This window comes from Lepidochelys kempii, chromosome 10 (genome assembly GCF_965140285.1).
Source record: "Lepidochelys kempii isolate rLepKem1 chromosome 10, rLepKem1.hap1, whole genome shotgun sequence".
In the NCBI taxonomy this organism is placed as follows: Eukaryota; Metazoa; Chordata; order Testudines; family Cheloniidae; genus Lepidochelys; species Lepidochelys kempii.
The window spans coordinates 55513323-55533470 of NC_136389.1; the positions used below are offsets into that span (position 1 = coordinate 55513323).

General features: G+C 44.8%; 1 protein-coding gene across 6 annotated transcripts in view; it reads left to right on the forward strand.

The window, feature by feature from the left end:
* The window catches only part of APBA2 (amyloid beta precursor protein binding family A member 2), a 236850-nt gene that overhangs the window by 146526 nt on the left and 70176 nt on the right, over positions 1-20148 (forward strand). For 4 of the 6 annotated variants that reach the window (XM_073303675.2, XM_073303676.2, XM_073303674.2 and 1 more), the window contains one exon: positions 8300-9300. The exons of the other annotated variants lie outside the window; for them this stretch is intronic. In XM_073303675.2, coding sequence (XP_073159776.1) covers positions 8338-9300 — 963 coding nt within the window. In that variant the 5' untranslated portion in view covers positions 8300-8337. The remainder of the gene's footprint in view (positions 1-8299; positions 9301-20148) is intronic. 6 annotated transcript variants of the gene reach the window in all.

Below are 20148 nucleotides of genomic sequence, written 5' to 3' on the forward strand. Positions count from 1 at the left end.
CGTGGATTTGTCAAGAATAAATTGTGTCAAACCAACCTAATAGCTTTCTTTGACACGTTAACAAGCCTTGTGAGTTGGGGGTGGAGGAGCAGTAGATGTGTTTTATCTTCAGTTTAGAAAGGGCGCGTCTACACTGGCAAAGTTACAGCACCGGCAGTTACAGCACCACTCAGAAAGCGCTGAAGGGAAACCGTTATTGTGTGTTCACACTGACAGCTGCCTGCGCAATAGAGTGTTCACACTTGCAGCGCTATTTGGAGTGGTGCACTCTGAGCAGCTATCCCACAAAATATCTTTCTCTTTTGCCGCTAAGACTTGTGGGAAGGCGGAGGGGGTCATGGGGCATCTTGGGTCTAGTCCCAATACCCCATGATGCATTGCTTTGCATTCACCAATCCCTGTGCTTCTGTCTGCATTTGGCTCCATCTTTCAACAGTTTGTATACTGCGCACCCTGCCTCTTTCAGACTGCAGGAACGGATCCCGAACTGCTGACCAGTATGCTTCTTGCTCTGACCAACACATCACGAGTGGCAGTGGAGTTATTCCTTTAACTACAAAGGAACAGGATTGCAGCATTGATCTTACCATGCAAAGTAGCTACGACACGAGATCGCTTGTGGCATTCATGGAGGTGCTGACCACAGTGGAACGCTGCTTTTGGGCACAGGAAACAAGCACTGATTGGTGGGATCACATCACAATGCACGTCTGGGATGACAAGTAGTGGCTGCAGAACTTTTGTATAAGGAAAGCCACATTCATGGGACTGTGTGATGAGCTCGCTCCAGCCCTGAGGCACAAGGACACGAGAATGAGAGCTGCCCCGTCACTGGAGAAGTGCGTGGCAATTGCACTGTGGAAGCTGGCTACTCCAGACTGCTACCTATCGGTCGCTAACCAGTTTGAAGTGGGAAAGTTAACTGTTGGAGTTGTGTTGATGGAAGTGTGCAGGGCCATTAATCGCATCCTGCTCTGAAAGACCATGACTCTGGGCAACATGCATGACATTGTGGATGGCTTTGCACAAATGGGCTTCCTTAACTGCAGACGGGTGATAGATGGCACGCACATTCCAATTCTGGCACCAGACCACCTAGCCACTGAGTATATTAATCTCAAGGGGTATTTCTCAATGGTTCTCCAGGCGCTTGTGGACCGTGGGCGTTTCACGGACATTAACACAGGCTGGTCTGGAAAGGTGCATGACACACGCATCTTTCGGAACACTGGCCTGTTAAAGAAGCTGCAAGCAGGGACTTTCTTCCTGGAGCAGAAGATCACTGTAGGAGAAGTCGAAATGCCCATTGTGATCCTGGGAGACCCTGCCTACCCCTTCATGCCATAGCTTATGAAGCCATACATGGGGCAACTTGACAGCAGCAAGGAGCAGTTCAACAACAGGCTGAGCAAGTGCAGAATGCCTGTTGAGTGTGCATTTGGCTGTTTAAAAGCCTGCTAGCAATGCCTGTATGGGAAGCTGGACATAGCCGATTACAATACTCCTATGCTTATAGCCGCGTGCTGTACACTCCATAATATTTGCGAAAGGAAGGGTGAAAGCTTCACTCAGGGCTGGACCGCAGAGGCTCAGCACCTGGAGCCTGAGTTTGAACAGCCAGAGACCAGGGCTATTAGGAGGGCATAGCGCAGGGCCATAAGGATCAGGGATGCCTTGAGGCAGCAATTTGAACCCGAAAGCCACTAATGTTTGCTGCTATGCTCGGGATTGCAGTGCTTGTAATGCTAGGAGGTTACTGGTGCATATGATGCAATAAGGGGGTTTAACATAATTACATGTTGCTTTGCAGTGCTCTTTTTGCTTTCACTTAATATAATAAAGATTGCTTTCTAACCAACACAATTATTTTATTAAAAGCTAACAACTGGAGGAGAGAGTCAAACAACAAAAATACATCAGCAGGGAGGGGGATGGGGAAAGGGAAGGAGGAGGAGGGGTCTGGGGACGGCTACAGAATTGTGTATGTCCAGGGATCATACCCAACCTTCTCCTCTGGCGTACAATTCAGCGGGTGCTGTACTTCAGCAGGGCCAAACTGCAGAGGGATGGGTGTTGAGTGCAGTGGGTAGTGGGAGGCCATGCTGCTGGACCGTGAAGAGGGAGGAGTGGAATGTTGTGGGTAGAGAGTTGAGCCAGGAGGTTGAGAACAGTGTGTGGGCGGTGTGTGTGTGTGGAGGGGGGGGCACATGGGATAAAGTTTTGTGACAGCGGCTGCAGGGGCGGGTGGGCAAGGAGCTGCTCGGTTTGAAGAGCTAGTATCTCCTAGGGTGTGTCCACTTGACGCTCCATAATGTTTAAGAGCCGCTTTGTGGCTTCTTTCTGGTGTGCCACATTCTCTCTATCCCGCCACTCCTTCAGTTCCTGTTTCTCAGCAGCAGGGTGCATCATAACCTCATGGAGAAAGTCCTCCTTAAATCTTCGTTGCCGCTTTCTAATTCTGTGCAGCCATTCTGCCACCGATAAGGGAGGCTGGGCTCCCAAGGTCATCTCTGTGAAGTTTAAAAACAACATTTTACGGAAGCAGTATTGTTTGCGACACAGACAGCACTGATTCAGTGCTTTGCTGGCTGTGTTTTACTCACGTACCTGTCACTAACTGGCTGACCCCAGGCAAGCACACATGAGCCACAAGACCCTCAAAATGGTGAGTAGCCACAGGGGCAGGGTAAATCAGTCTTCCCGAACCCTGATGTACACTGGGCATGTGGCTCTTGGGGAGAGCCAGCACTTTAGGGGGGCTTGATAATCTTTCCTGTCCCCACACTTTCCACAGGATGTGATCATTATGGAATATATCTCGCTGCTGAGGGAGAAGAAGGAATCAAGGGAGGGTCTTCTCCAAGCCTGCGGCTTCCTCTCTGGCTCCTATGCAGCTCGCTTGTGTGCAGGAATGGTGTGTTGTGTCTCCCCCTGCCCATGACGGCACAATGGTATGGGAATGTTACCATTAATGGGGCAAGAAACAAAGCAGCTCTGCCAAGGAACCTGCAGCAGCGGATTGCCCAGTATCTCCATGAGAGTTTCCTGGAGATCTCTGAGGGAGATTCCTGTGAAGTGAGGGAGTCAATCAACAGCCTGTTCCGCTGCTCAGAATAGGCATGCAGTGGGAGACAAGCCTGCTTTCTGCACCCCTCCTGCCCCCAACAAATTGCTTCATCAATTCCCAAAATCAGATCCACTTACCAGGGGCCTCCTCTCCTGTTTGCGCTTTACCAAGATACGACCGTTGTGACTGGCTAGGCTCCTCTGGGGTAGAAAAGAGCTCCTGTTTGCCTGCATCTCTGATCTCTGAGCCATTCTCTGCCTCTGGGTCCCTCCCCCGCCCCGTCTTTGTCTAAGATTTCCTCCTCCAGGCTCGGTCCATTCTTGGCTGGCACGTGAGCCAATGAAGTATCCACAGGGGCCTTTGCAGTGGAAGTGGGGTCGCCGCCAACTATCGCGTTCAGCTCTTTGTAGAACCGGCAGCGCATGGGCACAGCACCGGAGCAGCGGTTTGCCTCCTGCGCCTTGTAGGCATTCCGCAGTTCCTTCACTTTTACCCTACACTGCAATGTCTTCTGGTCATGTCCCCTTTCTATCATGTGTCGTGAAATCTATCCATAGGTATCATAATTCCTATGGCTGGAGCGCAGCTGGGACTGCACAGCCTCCTCTTCCCAAATGCTGATGAGGTCCAGCAGCTTGGCAGTGCTCCAAGCTGGGGATCACCTGGTGCGTGGAGCAGGCCTGGCCACCTGGAAAGATGCGCTGAGACCACTGCACGCATCACTGCGCAAACAGGAAGGGGACTTTCAAATTTGCAAAGGAATGTATGGGGTGGGGCTGACGGTTGGTCACCTGAGGGCAGGGCAGTAGAGTTCAAACCGATGACCAGAGAGGTGAGAACAGGCATTGTGGGACACCTCCCGGAGGCCAATTGCAGCCCTGTCATCGCCACGGTGTCTACTGGCACCACAGCCCTGTAGCCCCGGCACAGAAAGCTGTACACCTCTCGTTGGGGTGGTTTGTTTGGTGCACAGAAACTGTGCAGTTTCTGTGCACTAAGGGGCTTGACAGCGTGCACACCTCGGGAATTACAGCATAGAAAGCTGCTTTACTGCGCAAAAACTTGCCAGTGTAGATGGGGCCTTTTTTGATACTGTATCAAATAGCCTTCTCATGAACAAACTAGGGAAATACGACCTAGATGGAGCTACTATAATGTGGATCACAAGCTAAATATGAGTCAACAGAGTAACACTGTTACAAAAAAAAAAAAAGCAAACATCATTCTGGGATGCATTAGCACAGGGGTCTCAAAGTCCTGGCCTGCGGGCTATCATCAGCCTGAGAACCTCCCCACTGCGGCCCACGGAGGAGAGATATATGCAGCCACGCTGTAGGCTCTGTCTGCTGCAGGTGCTGCCCCGCCCGCAGTTCCCATTGGCTGGGGGAGAGGGACAGAGATACCATCACTAGTCGCCGGGCAGAGTCAGCCATGGAGGCAGCATCACTTTTTCCACAATGAATATAAACAAGTCAGAATACCGAACACAACTATCTGATGCCCACCTTGCTGCAATCCTGAAGGTTTCAACTGCTCAGTCACTGAGGCCAGCATAAACAAACTGACAGAACTGAAGCGTTGCCAGGTGTCTGGCAAACACTAAAAACTCTCTGGCAAGTGAAGAATTGTATAAAGTTGTATGACAGTTTTATTATTTCTAAGAAATTAGAAATAAAATATACAGTATAAACATTTTCTTTTCTGAACACCATTTTCAGTAACATTATTGGCCTGCTGGGAGGATTTGAGGACTGGCACTGGCCCTAAGGTAATTTGTGTTTGAGACCCCTGCATTAGCAGGAGTGTTGTAAGCAAGACACAAGAATTCTTCCACTATACCCAGGCCTCAACTGGAGTATTGTATCCTGTTCTGGGAAAAACATTTCAGGAAAGATGTGGACAAATTGGAGAAAGTCCAGAGAAGAGCAACAAAAATGATTAAAGGTGATTAAACATGATCTCTGAGGGAAGATTTAAAAATTGGGTTTGTTTAGTTTGGAGAAGAGAAGACTGAGGGGGGACATGATAGCAGTTTTCAAGTACATAAAAGGTTGTTACAAGGAGGAAGGAGAAAAGTTGTTCTCCTTAATCTCTGAGATTAGGACAAGAAGCGTTGGGCTTAAATTGCAACAAGGGCAGTTTAGGTTGGACATTAGGAAAAACTATCAGGATAGTTAAGCACTGGAATAAATTGCCTAAGGATGTTCACTCCTGATTCTCAGCTGTCTTTTAAAACTATCAGTGATGATATTGCCGTTTGGGCTAATATTGTTTATTTAATCTCCTTGGGTGTTAGGCAGCAAGCACTTTGGGAAATACGGCACATGTCTGGGGCTTCTTAAAATCTTTTCCCATCACTGGTGTCTCTAATCTTCCCCAGTCCTAGAGCTGGACCATCCTTGCCCCAAGGAGAATTTGGCTGGCTATATAGTACCACTGGCCTCCAACCTGTGGATGTGCCAGGGCTCTGGATTTGGTACCTATAATATAAAATATGCTATGATTTGGGAATTTTTATGACCCGTTTGATAACTCAGTTGAGGAATAGCCGGGAATGAGTTATCCTGCCTGCTCGCTTGCAGATGTAAATGCTATACATGACCTAAACAATCAGTTTTTAGATATATAGTGCCAGCTGGCTTCAGTATTTTTTTTCTCTGACACTTCTTATGTTTTGTAAGAATTTTCCATTTATGCAGCTGCTGTTTCTGTGCAGTTGTCTTGTTGCTATGTGCATGCACATAGGTGATTATATGATTACTTAACTAGACATGATCATGATCATGTTGGTGGCTGAAATATCTCTGTGGTAAAAGGCATAATTTCAGAAGTAGGTGTGATGATCTAAATTAAATTAACTCTAAACAGGTGAAGATCAGCAAGGTTCACTTCACCTGTTTTAATCAACTGCATCAGCTTGAGACAACAATGACGTGTGTAGTGGGAGTGAGGTAGGCAACAACAGAGAAATGCTTATGCTGAAAGAAGTCAGAGATGAGAATGATGTAACGTAGCCAGAAACTTCAAGTCTAATAGTTTAACACTGGTGCCACACACCTCTAGTGTTATCCACTTTCCTCTTGCCCTTACCAGATATATCAAAATGATATGCAGCTTATATAAACAAATTCTATAGTATGTTGTTGAAATCAGTATTTAGACAAGTAAAATATTCAGTTAAATGTGAATAGGCACTAGTGGAAGTAATTAATGTGTCTGTGATTTTTTCCCATGTGTATAGGTTTAATTGTTTGAAAACAAATTGTCTTTCAACACTACTTGGATCCTGTTTGATACAAATTCAGGTGGTGGGTCTCAGAAAACACCAAATTATTGATATTGCTCTGGTTTTATGAAGATGCTTTAGTTTTTTCTGTGGAAAAAAAGAAGCAGTGAGTAATGTTTAATTAATGCCTAATCCCACTCCCAAATTAATGGAGTCTTCCCACCCAGCTTCAATGGGAGCTCGGTCTGATCTTAAGTAAATACGGAATGCATTGAAGGAATGCCTGATTTGTCTGTTGAGAAGGTAATGTTAATTGCTTTATTGCTGAGGGTCATTCTATGACTCATTGCTGGGAAAAGGATTTGAGGGGGGAACCCCCATGTTTGAAGCTTGGGATTAATTTTTAAGATTGATTTAAGCATTCCTGTAGCATATTCATCAGTATTGAAATATATTTAACACATAATTGTAGGGCTTTCTGTTTGTCTCTTCCTTTCAGTATCCAAGAGATTATTTTTAAAATGTTGGTTGCCTAATATTAACAATATTTTAAAAATACAAATGTGTATATGAATATAGCTTAAAAACCCTATAAACCTGTGTGTTCCTCTTGCAAATACAATAGAATTCAATAAATATACAAGTCAGTTTCCTATATTACTCCTGCGGGAATTCCTCGCCAAAAAATTAAAAATTCTGTGCACAATATTTTAAAATTCTGCAAAACTCTGCATATTTTATTTATCAAAATAACACAATATAATCATGCTAGTTTGAATTATTTTGGTAATTTATTTCAAAATACCTGTCAGCATGTAACAATACAGACAACAAAAGATTCAGGAAATGTTTTTTGACAAATAGATTCCTTAGTAGGCATATTAATACAGACCTTGGAGTAATCATTTAAACTACAATACAGAAACTTATTTCCTGTATCCCTCAGAAGCAGTGCAAAGGCTTGTGGCAGTTAGGGGTAAAGGAGGAGCTGAGGGAGAGGGAAGGAGCCTGGGAGTGAACCTGGAGGATTGTTGGATGTGGGTGGGAGTTTTTTGCAGGAGGAGGGATTGTTAGAGAGTTGGGGAGCCTCCCCCATGCAGACCCTGACTGGCCCCCTAGCCTCTCTCACTTAGTCAGGCACATCTGTCCCTATGTTTCCCTGCAGCCCTCTTCCTCCTGTCCCCATGTGGCCCGGCAGCCCCACTCTCATTCAGCCCTTGGCTCAATGTCAACCCACTAGCTCCTGTGTCCATGCCCCACTCTGTTCCTCCCACTAACCCTTCTGAAACCCAGTTTGTGTAACCGCCCCAGCAGCCCTGTATCCCCCCCCCCATATTCTGTGCCTCCACACCTAGCCCTTTGAGGAAGGCAGCCTCTGACCCCTCCCTGCTCCTGCTTGTGAGCCAACTGCTCTCTCTTCTGGTGCCACAGCAGTCCCCAGTTGACGAAAGGTATAATTGCAGCATCTCTCCAGCAGAATGTACGTTCTGCGGGAGACATGAATTCTGTACGTGTGCAGTGCTACAGAATTCCCCCAAGAGTACCACATATAAATACTCTCACAGAACTCTCCCCCACCCAGAAAAAAAATGGTGTTGAAATTACTCATTATCTTCCACATAGAAAAGATTCTGTACAGGAAAAGTCTAATAGAGAGTTGCAGAATTACCTGTCTAGGTGAAGGTGTTACCTCCTTTTGAGTTTTGTGACTTCTATAACTATTTTCATCACTGGTTTTCTCTTATTTTATGTTGTTACTGTTTATGCATATACTAATGGGCCAGATTCTGATCACTGTTACACCTGGGTTCATCCAGCACAACTCCATTAACTTTCCTTTTGACTACATTGAGTGTAGTTTTGATGGTATAGTTTATGAGAGTGTTTTTGTAAGTAGTTGTTTTATACCAAATTAAATGTACCAGTTTCATTGTTTCCCATTAGCATCACTCTGATCCCTGCTGATGACCTTTTTCTGAATGTGTTTTTTTCCCTCTTCCTTACAGTAATTGCTCAGAAATGATTGTCACCTAAGAAGTCGGCTATGGCAAACAGGAAACGTCAAAGCACTACAACCAACATGCTGGATCACAGGGTGATACCTTGCCCTACTTTATCTCACCATAGGGAGCCTGAAAGTGAGGAAAATGACCTGCCTAGTGAAGATTACATAGCAAAGGAGGCAGAGCTAACAGCTATCAGAGAAGGTAGCCCTACCCCTGTGGAACACGAGTGCAATGATAATAGTGGAGATGGCGATTCCAGCTCTGATTATGTGAATAATACCTCTGAAGAGGAGGACTATGATGAAGGCCTGCCAGAGGAAGAGGAAGGGATCACATACTATATTAGGTACTGTCCAGAGGATGACAGTTATCTGGAAGGAATGGACTGCAATGGGGAAGAGTATGTACCTCATGAAGAACACCAAATTGAAACTGATGAATGTCAAGAAGCTGTGGAAGAAGAATGGACAGAAGCTAACATCCAACACCATGATGAAAGTGAAGTGACAGAAGGGCAAGACTACCAAGATAACTGTGTTCAGATTTTGGAGGATGAAGTATCTTCTCTGGAAATTCAAGACCAAGAAGAAAACATACAATACTGTCAAAATGAAGAAAGCTATCAGGATTATTATCCACCAGAAGCTAATGGAAACACTCATGGGATGTCGCCCTACCATTCAAGGAAAGAAGATGCTGAGTTGGAGGAGCAGGAAGAAGACATTGACCAGATTGTAGCTGAGATTAAAATGAGCATGAGTATGAGCAGCATTAACAGTACAACAGAAATGAGCCCTGATCATGGCGGGACTGAAAATGTGCAAAATGACTATAAAGAGACTTGTCCAAAAGGTGATGCTGGTCATAGTACCAACAGACATGAAGGGAGGCCAAAATCATTGAATATTCCACCTTCTTCAAAGCATGTTGGAGATATGCCTAGAGGTTTTAAAACAAAGTCAAGAACTCCAGAAGACAGACAGAAATGGCCACAAGAACAGGTATGAGGCTCTATTTTTTAATAAGAAAACTATTAATCATGTAGATCAGAGGTTCTCAAACTGTGGTCCTCAGACAGATCCATTCAGGTGGTCTGCAGCTAGTTCCCTCTAAGTTTTTTGTCTGCAGGAGATCCAACAAACAGCAGCTACACTGCACGATTTTTAGCGGCACGGCCGTGGTGACACAGTCCTGTCGCTAAAAGCTGAGTAGTGTAGACATAGCCTAATACTTGAACGGAAAGGTACAGCATCAATTAAATACTGTGAGTGTTAGTGCCCTGTGCCTGTCTGAAATCATTCTCTTGATGCGACTTTGGTCTGAGAAGTGACTTGGAAAAGCACTCCACAATGTATTACTGCTACATGACACATGGCATCAATAACTGCAGTGCAATCTCCATTACTACACGGGAAGGTTTCAGTGCATAGATCCCAATTGTGAATAGAAATAGCACTAAATTAAAGCTCAGACAGGCAGCCCGTCTCTATGTATTTTCACAGCAGAAGCAGTTATCATATCAATTTTTTGGCATTCCAAAGCTCCCACTTGTTAATAATCTGACATGATTAATGGGTGTACAATGGGGCTCACAATCTCATATTCAAACCAGGAGTTCAGTACAGTTTTCTTATTCATGAGCTCTTCTTGACAACATGCTTTGAAACACTATAGGGCCCAATCATGCAGTCCTTACTCAGGCAAAATTCTCAATACCAGCAATGGAAGAATTGCCTAAGTAAGAAGTGGGCCCTGTGAAATGAATTTTGTGTCATTTGATTGCAAAATAATCTAATCAGACATTTTTAATCTTGTCCAGTAATTATTCTCCCCCTCATAAATGGCCAGATTGTGCAACTCTTAGTCATATTGGTTAGCAGCACTTATGTGCAGCCATATTCTGAACATGAATATGGCTGCACAATTGGACCCTGCTATCTTTTTGAAAAAATATCAGCCATAAAGAAGGGTTTTAAAACTGTTGTAGACATCTCAAACCATTATACATCTCCCCTTTTAAAAGCTCCTTTTGCTCATGAGAAAACAATGTGTTTTTTATTAAAAGCCGTTCTGCTTCATTGGCATATATTTAAACCTAAAGATTCTCTCTTTTTTTCCCCAGAAGAACCACAGGTTCACAGTGTTTAATGGAATCATTTATGTTAGTTTATTTTCAGTTAAATAATTAACCATAAAACACTTACAAATTACAAATGCTTGCAAAGATAGGTTGTAGGTTAGGGGAAGTGTACAAAAAAGGCATCTTACCTTTGTACCATTGGGTGAATGAATAATGTTTTATTTTGAAGAAGCTGTTTTTGTGTCACTTTAATCAGCCAATGTCACAGGTTCTCGGAGGAAAAGGGTGCCAAACACAGCTGTTGTGTTAACACAATTGGGAAATGGGATCTGTTGCCTAGAGATCCAGTCCCAGAGTGGTTGAACTGCATCATTCACCTCTGTGGGAAAGACCTAGCTCCCTGCACCTATCACAACAGCTCAATCCCCTCAGACTTTTTAAAGCTGTTTAGGGTAAAATCCTGTTTTTCCACACTTGTCCACTAACTGCTTTTTAGGGAGCTGTTTGTGACTCATTTTCCTTACCTGTACTTTTCTTCTCCCCAAAAAAGTTATAAACCACTTTCCCTCTTGCTTTATCTTTAGTAATATTTTTTATTCCTCTTCTTTGTTAATTGGACATCTTGTACCTTAATTTCTTAATGTCCCATTAAGCAGGAAAGGAACATGGAATGCCAATTCCACAAGGGGCATAGATGCTAAATTGTTGCCCTGATTTCAAGAGAGAGGGGCTATAGTGATCCTGATCTCACTTCCTTTGAGAAGGCTTGTGATTTGAGCCAGTTCTGCTCCTTAAATTGGACCTGAGGCCGATAGGAAAGGTTTTTTTTGGGGTGCCAAAGCACAAAGGTGTAACTTATATGGAGGCAGCAAACCAGATGAAGGACTGATTACCTCTGCAAATAGGGCAGTGTGCATGGCAGTCACTGCCACAGATGCAATGTATGACCTTGTCAGGTTAGAACAGATGGAGAGACATGAGGGTGCTCACCGGGGTGAGAAGTGAGCAAAATCAAGCCATGGGGAGTTAGAGCTCCAAGCTGACCCTCAAGGAAAGGTCTCAAGCAACTGAGATGTTATACCTGTCAGGGGATGGGGCACAAGTGGATAAGCTGTCAAGTGACCATAAATCAAGGACCTGGCACTTCACCATGGCAGATTAACTTTCTGGAAGCTCAGCCAGAAGGAGGCTATGACACTATCCCGTCAGTGCATCAGGCTAACCGTGAGTGCAGATACAGAGGGAATGTACAGTACATGTGTCTTGTACCCTGGAGAGCACCATACAGTCAGATCCCGAATAGAATTGGGAGGTGAGAATAAATGGGGAGACATTGAGCTGACAGGACATTAGCACATTTAACAGTTTATTCAAACTCCATTCAGACTCAGCAAGTGCTGACAAATGTGTGGGTGAAAGGTGGGATTCCCTGTGGTGAACCCTACTGGCATGCTAGTGGCCTGAGTTCTGATGCACACCAAAGAAGGTCCTGGCATCTTGACAGTGGGGTTTTTGGAGGATATTCCTTTTGATGTGGTGTTGGCAAATAATATAATGGGTTTGAGCCAAACAAGCTCAGAAGCAAACCCATTCAATCCAGATCCCATGACCAAGGGGGCTAACTGCCTGCCTCTCTAGGGAAGAGGCAGAGCTGAGCATGGTTGTGGCCACAACTCTGTCTGGAAGTGGGGAAATTGAGGCACAGCTGAAAAGCTCTGTAAGCCAAAACCTCCCTGGGAGAAGGGGCATCAAGTAAAGAATACTGCCAAATTATGGTACCTGCTCAAAGGTTGGAAAAGCTCCAGATAAGTGTAAAGCAACTGTTTGTAGGGAAAGCAGTGTCTGAGAGGGTAGGGGAACTCTCAGACTACTGTCAAAATGTACATGACTCTGAGAGGGCTAAGGGAGGAAATGCTACTTGCCTACTCGCAGCAGGTAGGAAGAAGGGAACTTGGCTTTGGGGAAGATGGGGAGATTCTCTTATCCCAAGGTATAGGATCCCTCATCTATCCACTCTGAAACCTGTTATCTATCAGAGGCACTGTGGAGCTAAGGCCCACTCTACAGCCCGGAGATCCAACTGAAGAGTTGTGGGATCACTTGGTTCCACCCAGAGTAAGGTGCAGGAAGTCAGGCCTGTCACCTGAGGGGTGCACTTGGGAGGGACTGAAAGGGGTCAGAAGTGCATCTGGTAAGTTACAGATCTTGGACTTCTCATCCCCACTGTTGTGCCTGGAAAGCCGAGGGCCTGAAGGTAACAATTGGAGTGCCAGACAGGGCTGTATGTTCTGTAATTCTCTCTGCCGCACCTCTTTCCATTGTTATTTGTAAACTGCAGATTAAATTTACTCTCTCTCCCGATATCTAGAAATGAAAATATAACTGCTCTATTCACTCCAGTCATTGGTTCAGTAGCCCTTATGATTAAAAGGCAAAACTTCTTCTAGTGTACTATATCCCCATCCCTCGCCCCATGTTCTTTTGTAAAAACAATGCTATGCCCAGGCTTCCGTTGTCAAAACCAACCCTCAGTGGGGTGAAATTCCTTCTCATTTCCATCTCAGCAAATCTTCTCACAGCTTTGTGCTTATACCAGGAGTACGCTGCTGTGCTGCACATATTATTGGAAGTCTTTATTAGTCTGTATAAAATATTTGCTGTTGCTTATTCACTTTGCTTGGCTTTAGTAAATTCCACACTGCTTCACTACAGCAGACAATATGGCCAGTGGTGTCACCCAGAATTGGAAGTCTGAAAGTTTCTTTTTCAATTGTGAACTCTCTCCAGCCTTCCTGGGTGTGCAAGTCATTATTTTTCACCTCTGCTTACCTCCCATCAGATGTTAGTTGGATATTTTAGAAGCCAACCATGCCAATAATCTGATTTGCCATCAATTCAGAGTCTCAACACAGAACCATTAGATGAGAACACAATCAAAAACACACTGGGGCAAGAGTAAACGGAGGATATTTTAAAAAATGAACCAAAATGCTTGTCCAGGTTCTGATTTCTGTCCGGATTGGGTAAATTCTACAATTTACTTTGGCCAGACATGTAGGATAAAATTAAAAAAAAAAAAAAAAAAAAAGGGAGCATTCTTTCAATTCTTGTGAAGATCATGAATGACTGGGTATTCCCATTTCCAAGGTAATAGTTTACTTCTATGAAATAATACCTATTCTTTGACATTTCCATCATTTTCATCCTACTCTAGCCTATAAACAGCACTTCTGGGTATGTTGCCTGAGTCATGGCTTTTCAGTAAGAGTTGCCTGACAACAGCAAATAGAAAAATCAATGTCTTATCCAGCTTAATAAAATACCTATGAAAACTGAGGTCATAAATAGCTGTTGACACAACATCAAAACCTGCCTATTTAATCCACACTATTAATGGTGGTAGTTAGTTTTCTTTTTTAAGTAAGATGACATTTGCTTAGAGAAGGACTATTTGACAGAGGTGTGGAACTACTCAAAATTAATGAGGAAGCAAAAAGAGAGAGAAAGGAAAGAGCTATTTCAGTGAAATCAGTACTCTTAAAGATGGGTTTTTGCAATCACGTTCATCACTAGATTAACAGAAATGTAAACAAATTATACTTCAGGGAGTGTGTACGTACCTGTCTCTAACTGAGGGCTAATAAGAATGGTAGCTACTCAAATTGTACAAAAATTTCCATGGTCCACATGGGTGGAATGACGGGAGAGGTTTGTACTGCTGCTACCTGTGTCATATTTCTCTTGCAAATAAAGAGGACTTTACCAATCCCAGTAACTTTCATAAATATTAGAAATAGTGTTTCTAACATCTAAATTTTAAAATAGAGACTATTTGCATACACATAACAGTTGCTCAATTAACCATTAGTCAGTGGAGTAGAAAAGTCCATATTTTTTCCTAAAACCCAGAAGCCTTTTGTTACTTTAATTCTAGTTTCCCTTAACTTTATATTCTCAGATTTTTCCCATTTGGTAACTCTCTTCTGCTTGAGAGCTTGAAAATTATACTTGACAGGTGTCTGAGTGATGATACAGTAAGTCCTGAGCATGACCCTGTTATCACCGACCCTTCTCTTTCAAATGTGAAAGGTAGGGTTGCCAACCCTCCAGGGTTGTCCTGGAGTCTATGGGAATTAAAGTCTTTAATTAAAAGTTATGTCATGTGATGAAACCTCCAGGAATACATCCAACAAAAATTGGCAACACTAAGGTGAGATTCTATGCTGTGTAATACAGAACTCATAGTCAGGAGTAGTGGGGGCTAAGGTGGGATCTTTGCACCATCCCAATCTTGGGCTGCTCTGGAGGCAGGAGAATCCCCTGGTGGAACTTAGATGGCCATGAGGGCTGCCTGAAATCTCCACAGCACTGTGTACTGTGGTGCGGTCTCTGACAGAGCAGGGCATAGATGATGCGGGGGTTGGGTGGTCTGTGGGGTCATGCCGTTTGGGGAGGGGAGGGGCTTCTTTCTTCTGCTGTGCTTACCCCTGGCATGTTCAGCCTCTGTCCCTGGCATCCAGGCCCAGGGAGGGAGTGGAAGGGGTGGGACCAGCCACTTTTCATGCCAGCTGTTTTGGTCACTGTTCTGTGCAGCGCAGTAGCTGCCTGAGAGAGAGCCTGGCTGGGGCGGCAGGCCACCCTGTCCCCTCTGCTCCCTGCCCAGGCCTGTCTGCTGGGGGTCAGGGGCTGAGCAAGCCAGAAATGTGCCAGAGGGGAGGCGCAGCAGGAGAAGGACAGGGCCCCTCCCCCCACGTAACTCTGGTGGGGCAGGGAGAGTGCGGCAGCCCCTGGCTGAGCGCAGGGCAGGGAGATTGCTGGGCAGAGGAGGAATGTAGGGTGGTCACATGTTCTTTAGTTTAGATTGTGCCCCCCGCCCACCCCCCATGAAGAGGCACGAGTCGTCTATGGAGCAGGGATTATAATAGCTGTCTTCCACCGTTTATGCATGGGGGGAATCATTATCTTTACAGATACAGAGCTTCTAAGGCCATTTATGTCACTCCAGCCCTTCTGGGTGGCATTAAGGGCCCAGAATGGGGAGGTGAGGATCTCAGCTGGCAGGTCTCGTCTGTCAAAGTCAAAATGGAGTAACAAATCATAAAACATTAGGAAACTTAGTGTGACCCTTTAATACTCTACTAAAGAAGAAATGTTCAGTGCTCAAAATTCATCCATCCCACTGTTTTTATTGTGGAAGTGCCTTTTGATGAGTCATCCAGAGTTGAACACATAAAGAGATAAACAGTACCTTCTACAAGAGGCTACAGTACCCCATATTAACACTTTGATTTCCTCATCGGTGTAGTAGTGGTTACCGTAGCTTGATGAATCCTTCCTCCCCACCCCCATCTAGATCGTAACTCTGTCTCCTGGATTTTAGCTCATACCAGTTAAAACAAAAATAAAAATGTACAGTGAGGGCTAGACAAAGTTTAGAAGGCGTAAATATATCGTTTTGATTAGGTATTGATCTTATAATGTAATCTTAGATGCTAAATCAGCCCTATGGCTTTGTTTGATATTTATTATGCCATTTATGACTGCCAGACATATTGTCAGGATAATCTTTAGTGTCTCTCAGAAGTTTATTTAGATTATTTCCTGGGATGATGCTATTGTTTTCAAATTCTCCTTAGTCAAAGTATTCTTTCTTTCCATCCAGGTTTATATTTTGGCATAACTCTAGGGTGATAACTTTTAAAGGTAGATTTGACCTTCTCATTTAAAAATCATTCTGACAAGTGAAATCCCTATCAGCTTTAGCCCTTTGGACTTTAAAGACAGTCAGCAATTTTTAATTTCTTCTAAAACAAACCAAACACATTAGGTCTTAGAGGAAGATCTACCTGCCATGTAAAATATTTAGTCATCCCATTGTACTTTTTGTCTCTGTGAGCTTTGATTTCTCATTTACCTTTCCTCCTGAATGAGTGGATTTTTAAAAGGGTCCTTTTCAAGAGTGGATTTTCCCTCTCCTCCTTTACATACACTGTGCCCCACTGGAGATGGATGTAACCTATGCCGGCTTGCTGCGGCACTCTGTCCCCCTCTAGTGGCAGCTAGACCAGCTAAAGCAGTGGTCTCCAACCCTTTTACACCCAAGATCACTTTTTGAATTTAAGGGCAATCCAGGATCTACCACTTCCCTTCCCTGAGGCCCTGCCCCTTCCCCAAAGCCCCACCCCACTCTCTCCGTCACTCACTCTCCCCCACCCTCTCTTTCACTGGGCTGGGAAAGTGGTTTGGGAGGGGGTGCAGGCTCTGGGCTGGGGCTGAGGGGTTTGCAGGGTTATGGTGCAGGAGGGGGTATGGGGTGCTGGCTCTGGAAGTGGGGTCAGGGCTGGGGCTTGGGGTGTAGGAGGGGGTTTGGGGTGCAGGAGGGGGTATGGGGTGCTGGCTCCAGGAGGGGGCTCAGAGCTAGTTTGGGGTGCTGGCTCTGGGAGGGGGTTGGGGTGCGGCCTCCCGCTGGGCAGCACTAACCTTCAGGAGCTCCCAGTCGGCAGTGCAGCGTGGCTGCCACTAAGGCAGGCTCCCTGCCTACCTCAACCTCACGCCACTCCTGGAAACCGCCAATGCGCCCCTGGGGGATAGGCGGCACATGGCTCCACACGCTGCCCCTCTCTGCAAGCAGTGCCCCCGCAGCTCCCCATTCCCAGCTAATGGGAGCTGCGGGGGTGGTGCTTACAGGCAGGAGCAGCATGCGGAGGGAGACCCCTACCCCCCCGCCCATGGGGCTGCACTGGCCGCTTCCGGGAGTGGTGTGGGGCCGGGGCAGGCAGGGAGCCTGCCTTAGCGGCAGCCCCGCACCACAACAAGAGATTGTGATCAACTGGGAGATCCTCCAGGATCAACAAGATGATCGTGATCAACCAGTTGGTGACCACTGAGTAGAGATTGATGAGTCTGTAATAACCATAGATTAATTGACTCAAATGTATAAAATCCAATTTCTTCAGAGACTCTTCTGTACTTCACTGAAGAACTAGAAGAGCCACCCCATACCCGTGCAGGTTTTGAGAAGCTTGTCCCCCACAGTGATTTTTCATGTTTCCTTAAAAGAAAAGTTCAACAGGGAGACCATCCTCAAATTTTTCAGTCTTTCATAGGGTAGGGCATAATTTAGATCTGAAAAGCATGCAGGTTTTTTGTCTCTTGGTGTGCTTAATCATAGATATCTGAACATAGTCTCACTTGGTAACCATTTTTGTACCCAGGGATCTCAGGAGAAATAATTCTATTTTACCCTTGTAATCTAACAGAAATCCTTGAGATTTTTTTTCACTTTCAGTATGGGCTCTTATTTGGCCTATCTTTGGTATATTGAAAATTTATAAAGCTGGTACTTTGTTGTAATTAACCTAAAATGTTTATAAACACATAGCACATTCTCACTAATTTTAGGATTTGAAGGTATACTCCAAACTGCACCTTGTGCCTCAACAAGTTTGAAACACACATGGAAGAAAGCAATACAATATACAAATGTCTTGCATTCACATCCTTAATTAGGAAATGGGAATAAGTTTGAAGAGAGAGGATTAAATCTTTACGGCCAAATTCCAAAAGATGCCAGTAAGGAATAAATATAAAGACAGCTGGATCTGGCTTGCAATGTTTCTTCTTTCCATAAAGTGTGGAGCAAAGATGTGCTTGATTATCTCACTCTAACCATATAGTTACCCTACTGTGAAACTTCTTGGATCATCTGTGGAATGGGGCTTGATTTAACCAACGTTAAAATTGGTTAAATTATTTTTAAACAACTGCCCGGTCCAGATGTTGGAACCACAGAGTTATCAGAAGGCCACAAGCTTTCTGCCTTCCAAGAGAGGAGCCAGATATACAGTCTTCAGTGAAGCACATTGGAGTGCTAATGAGCCTTGTTTGACTGACAATCCTTTTCTTCTCAGAAAAAAGGAGGCTCTTTAATCTGTGAAGATTCCCTGACTTGCAGAGATGGAGGCTTCAAACCAAGTGTGCTTTGGGAATGGAGTTTTTTCTTTAAACAGTCAGCAGCAATATACTGTAGAAGATTATTTGGTGTGGGCAGATTTTTCAAGGTTTTAGTTTTCAGATCCAATCTAAAACAGCTGCTTAGATGCATTGCTGGGGGAGAAAATCTTTCAGTTTTACTAGATATCAGGAGGGAATTGTGTGTGTTTTTAACAGAGATTTACCACATTTTTAAATCCTGACTTGACCTAAATGAGAACAGTCCCTGACATCTTTTGTGAAACTACATGAATTCTCGGTTAACAAGCTTTGTTATGCATGGGTTTCAAGACCACCTGAGGTAAAATTTCCGTACATGCCACCCCCCAGGCCACAGAACCTGTATTGTGGAGTGGAGGGGTGGCAGATGTAGCACTGACCAGCAGAGCTGGAGGATCCCCTTCTCCTGGGACTTGTGGTGGGAGATGCTGGCAAGGGGCTGTGGGAAGGGGGCTCTGGTTCAGGAGTCGGGGCAGTGGGGGACTTGGAGTCCTCCTGCAGAGGGGGGATGGAGTTGAGGAAGAGGAGATTGTAGGGTGAGGTGGGTTTCACGCTGTCTGGAGTGGTTCATGACCGTGAGTGCCAGTTGGTTGTATGTTCTGTAATTAGATTTCACCAACCCAGTAACAAATGGGAACTCCTGAAGCACTATAATAGTCTTACCATGGAGTTACAGACAGTCCCCTTGTGCACTCCAGTCTATTTTGCCACCCAGGCAACCTGGACTGAGTTGTAGCTGGTTGCCACATATACCAAAGATCACAGAAGCTTCCAGTCCCAAGAGACCAGACACTTATATCAGGCGAGTTTCTACCTCAGATTTCACACTAAAGACAATGCTTGTAGCCAATTCTATAGTAAACTAAGGACTTATTAACTAGGAAAAAGAAACGAGCTATTTACAGGTTAAAGCAGGCAATATATACACACAAATGACTTAGTCTGTTATTCCAAAAGGTGACAGAGTTGTAGTAATCGGTCAGCATTAAATGTCTTTTAGGGCTAACCCAGGTTGACCCTGTGGATCTCTGCTTCTCTTTCCTAGCTCCAGCCCTGAGATAGCCCAAAGAAATGAATAATTTTCATGTCAGCTACCTGTATTTCCTTCTTCCAGAATTCATGCTGATGGGATGAGCTTCCTTGCATGTAGCACCTTCACGGATATGAGGGGGCTATTTAACCCAGTCTTTGCATCATGATGTTTCACAATGGCCCACTTAGTTTTGATAATCCTTTGTGATGGGCTGGGGAACACTCCTGCCTGGGGTCACAAGTTCAGAGCGGGCATTTTTACAGTTATGAAGCAGAACTTACACATTATGTTATAGCATGGGATACAGACATTACAAATAAGACTAATGCATGCAGCAACTTACAAGCATGTTATAGAGTCTAAATTCATATTTACAATTTTAACACCTATTGTGAACAATACTAACATACGGGTGAGCTGGTTTGGTTTCCAGCTATGAATTTGTCAGTGCTTTGCTGACGCCATAGCCCTGGCAAGAGCTGGCATCTGGTCTACCGTGTCACAGTGGAGCTGCTGTCTGTTTTGTGGCAGAGGTTGCCACTGGGCTTGTGGGGGCTCCCCTGAGCCACTGAGGTCCAGAGACTGTGAAAGGGAGGGGACCTCTCGGTCTCTCTCAAACATACTCGTGCACGCACAGTCCATACACACGCCCACCCCCAACATAGGAGAGGGATCATAGAATATCAGGATTGGAAGGGACCTCAGGAGGTCATGTAGTCCAACCCCCTGCTCAAAATAGGACCA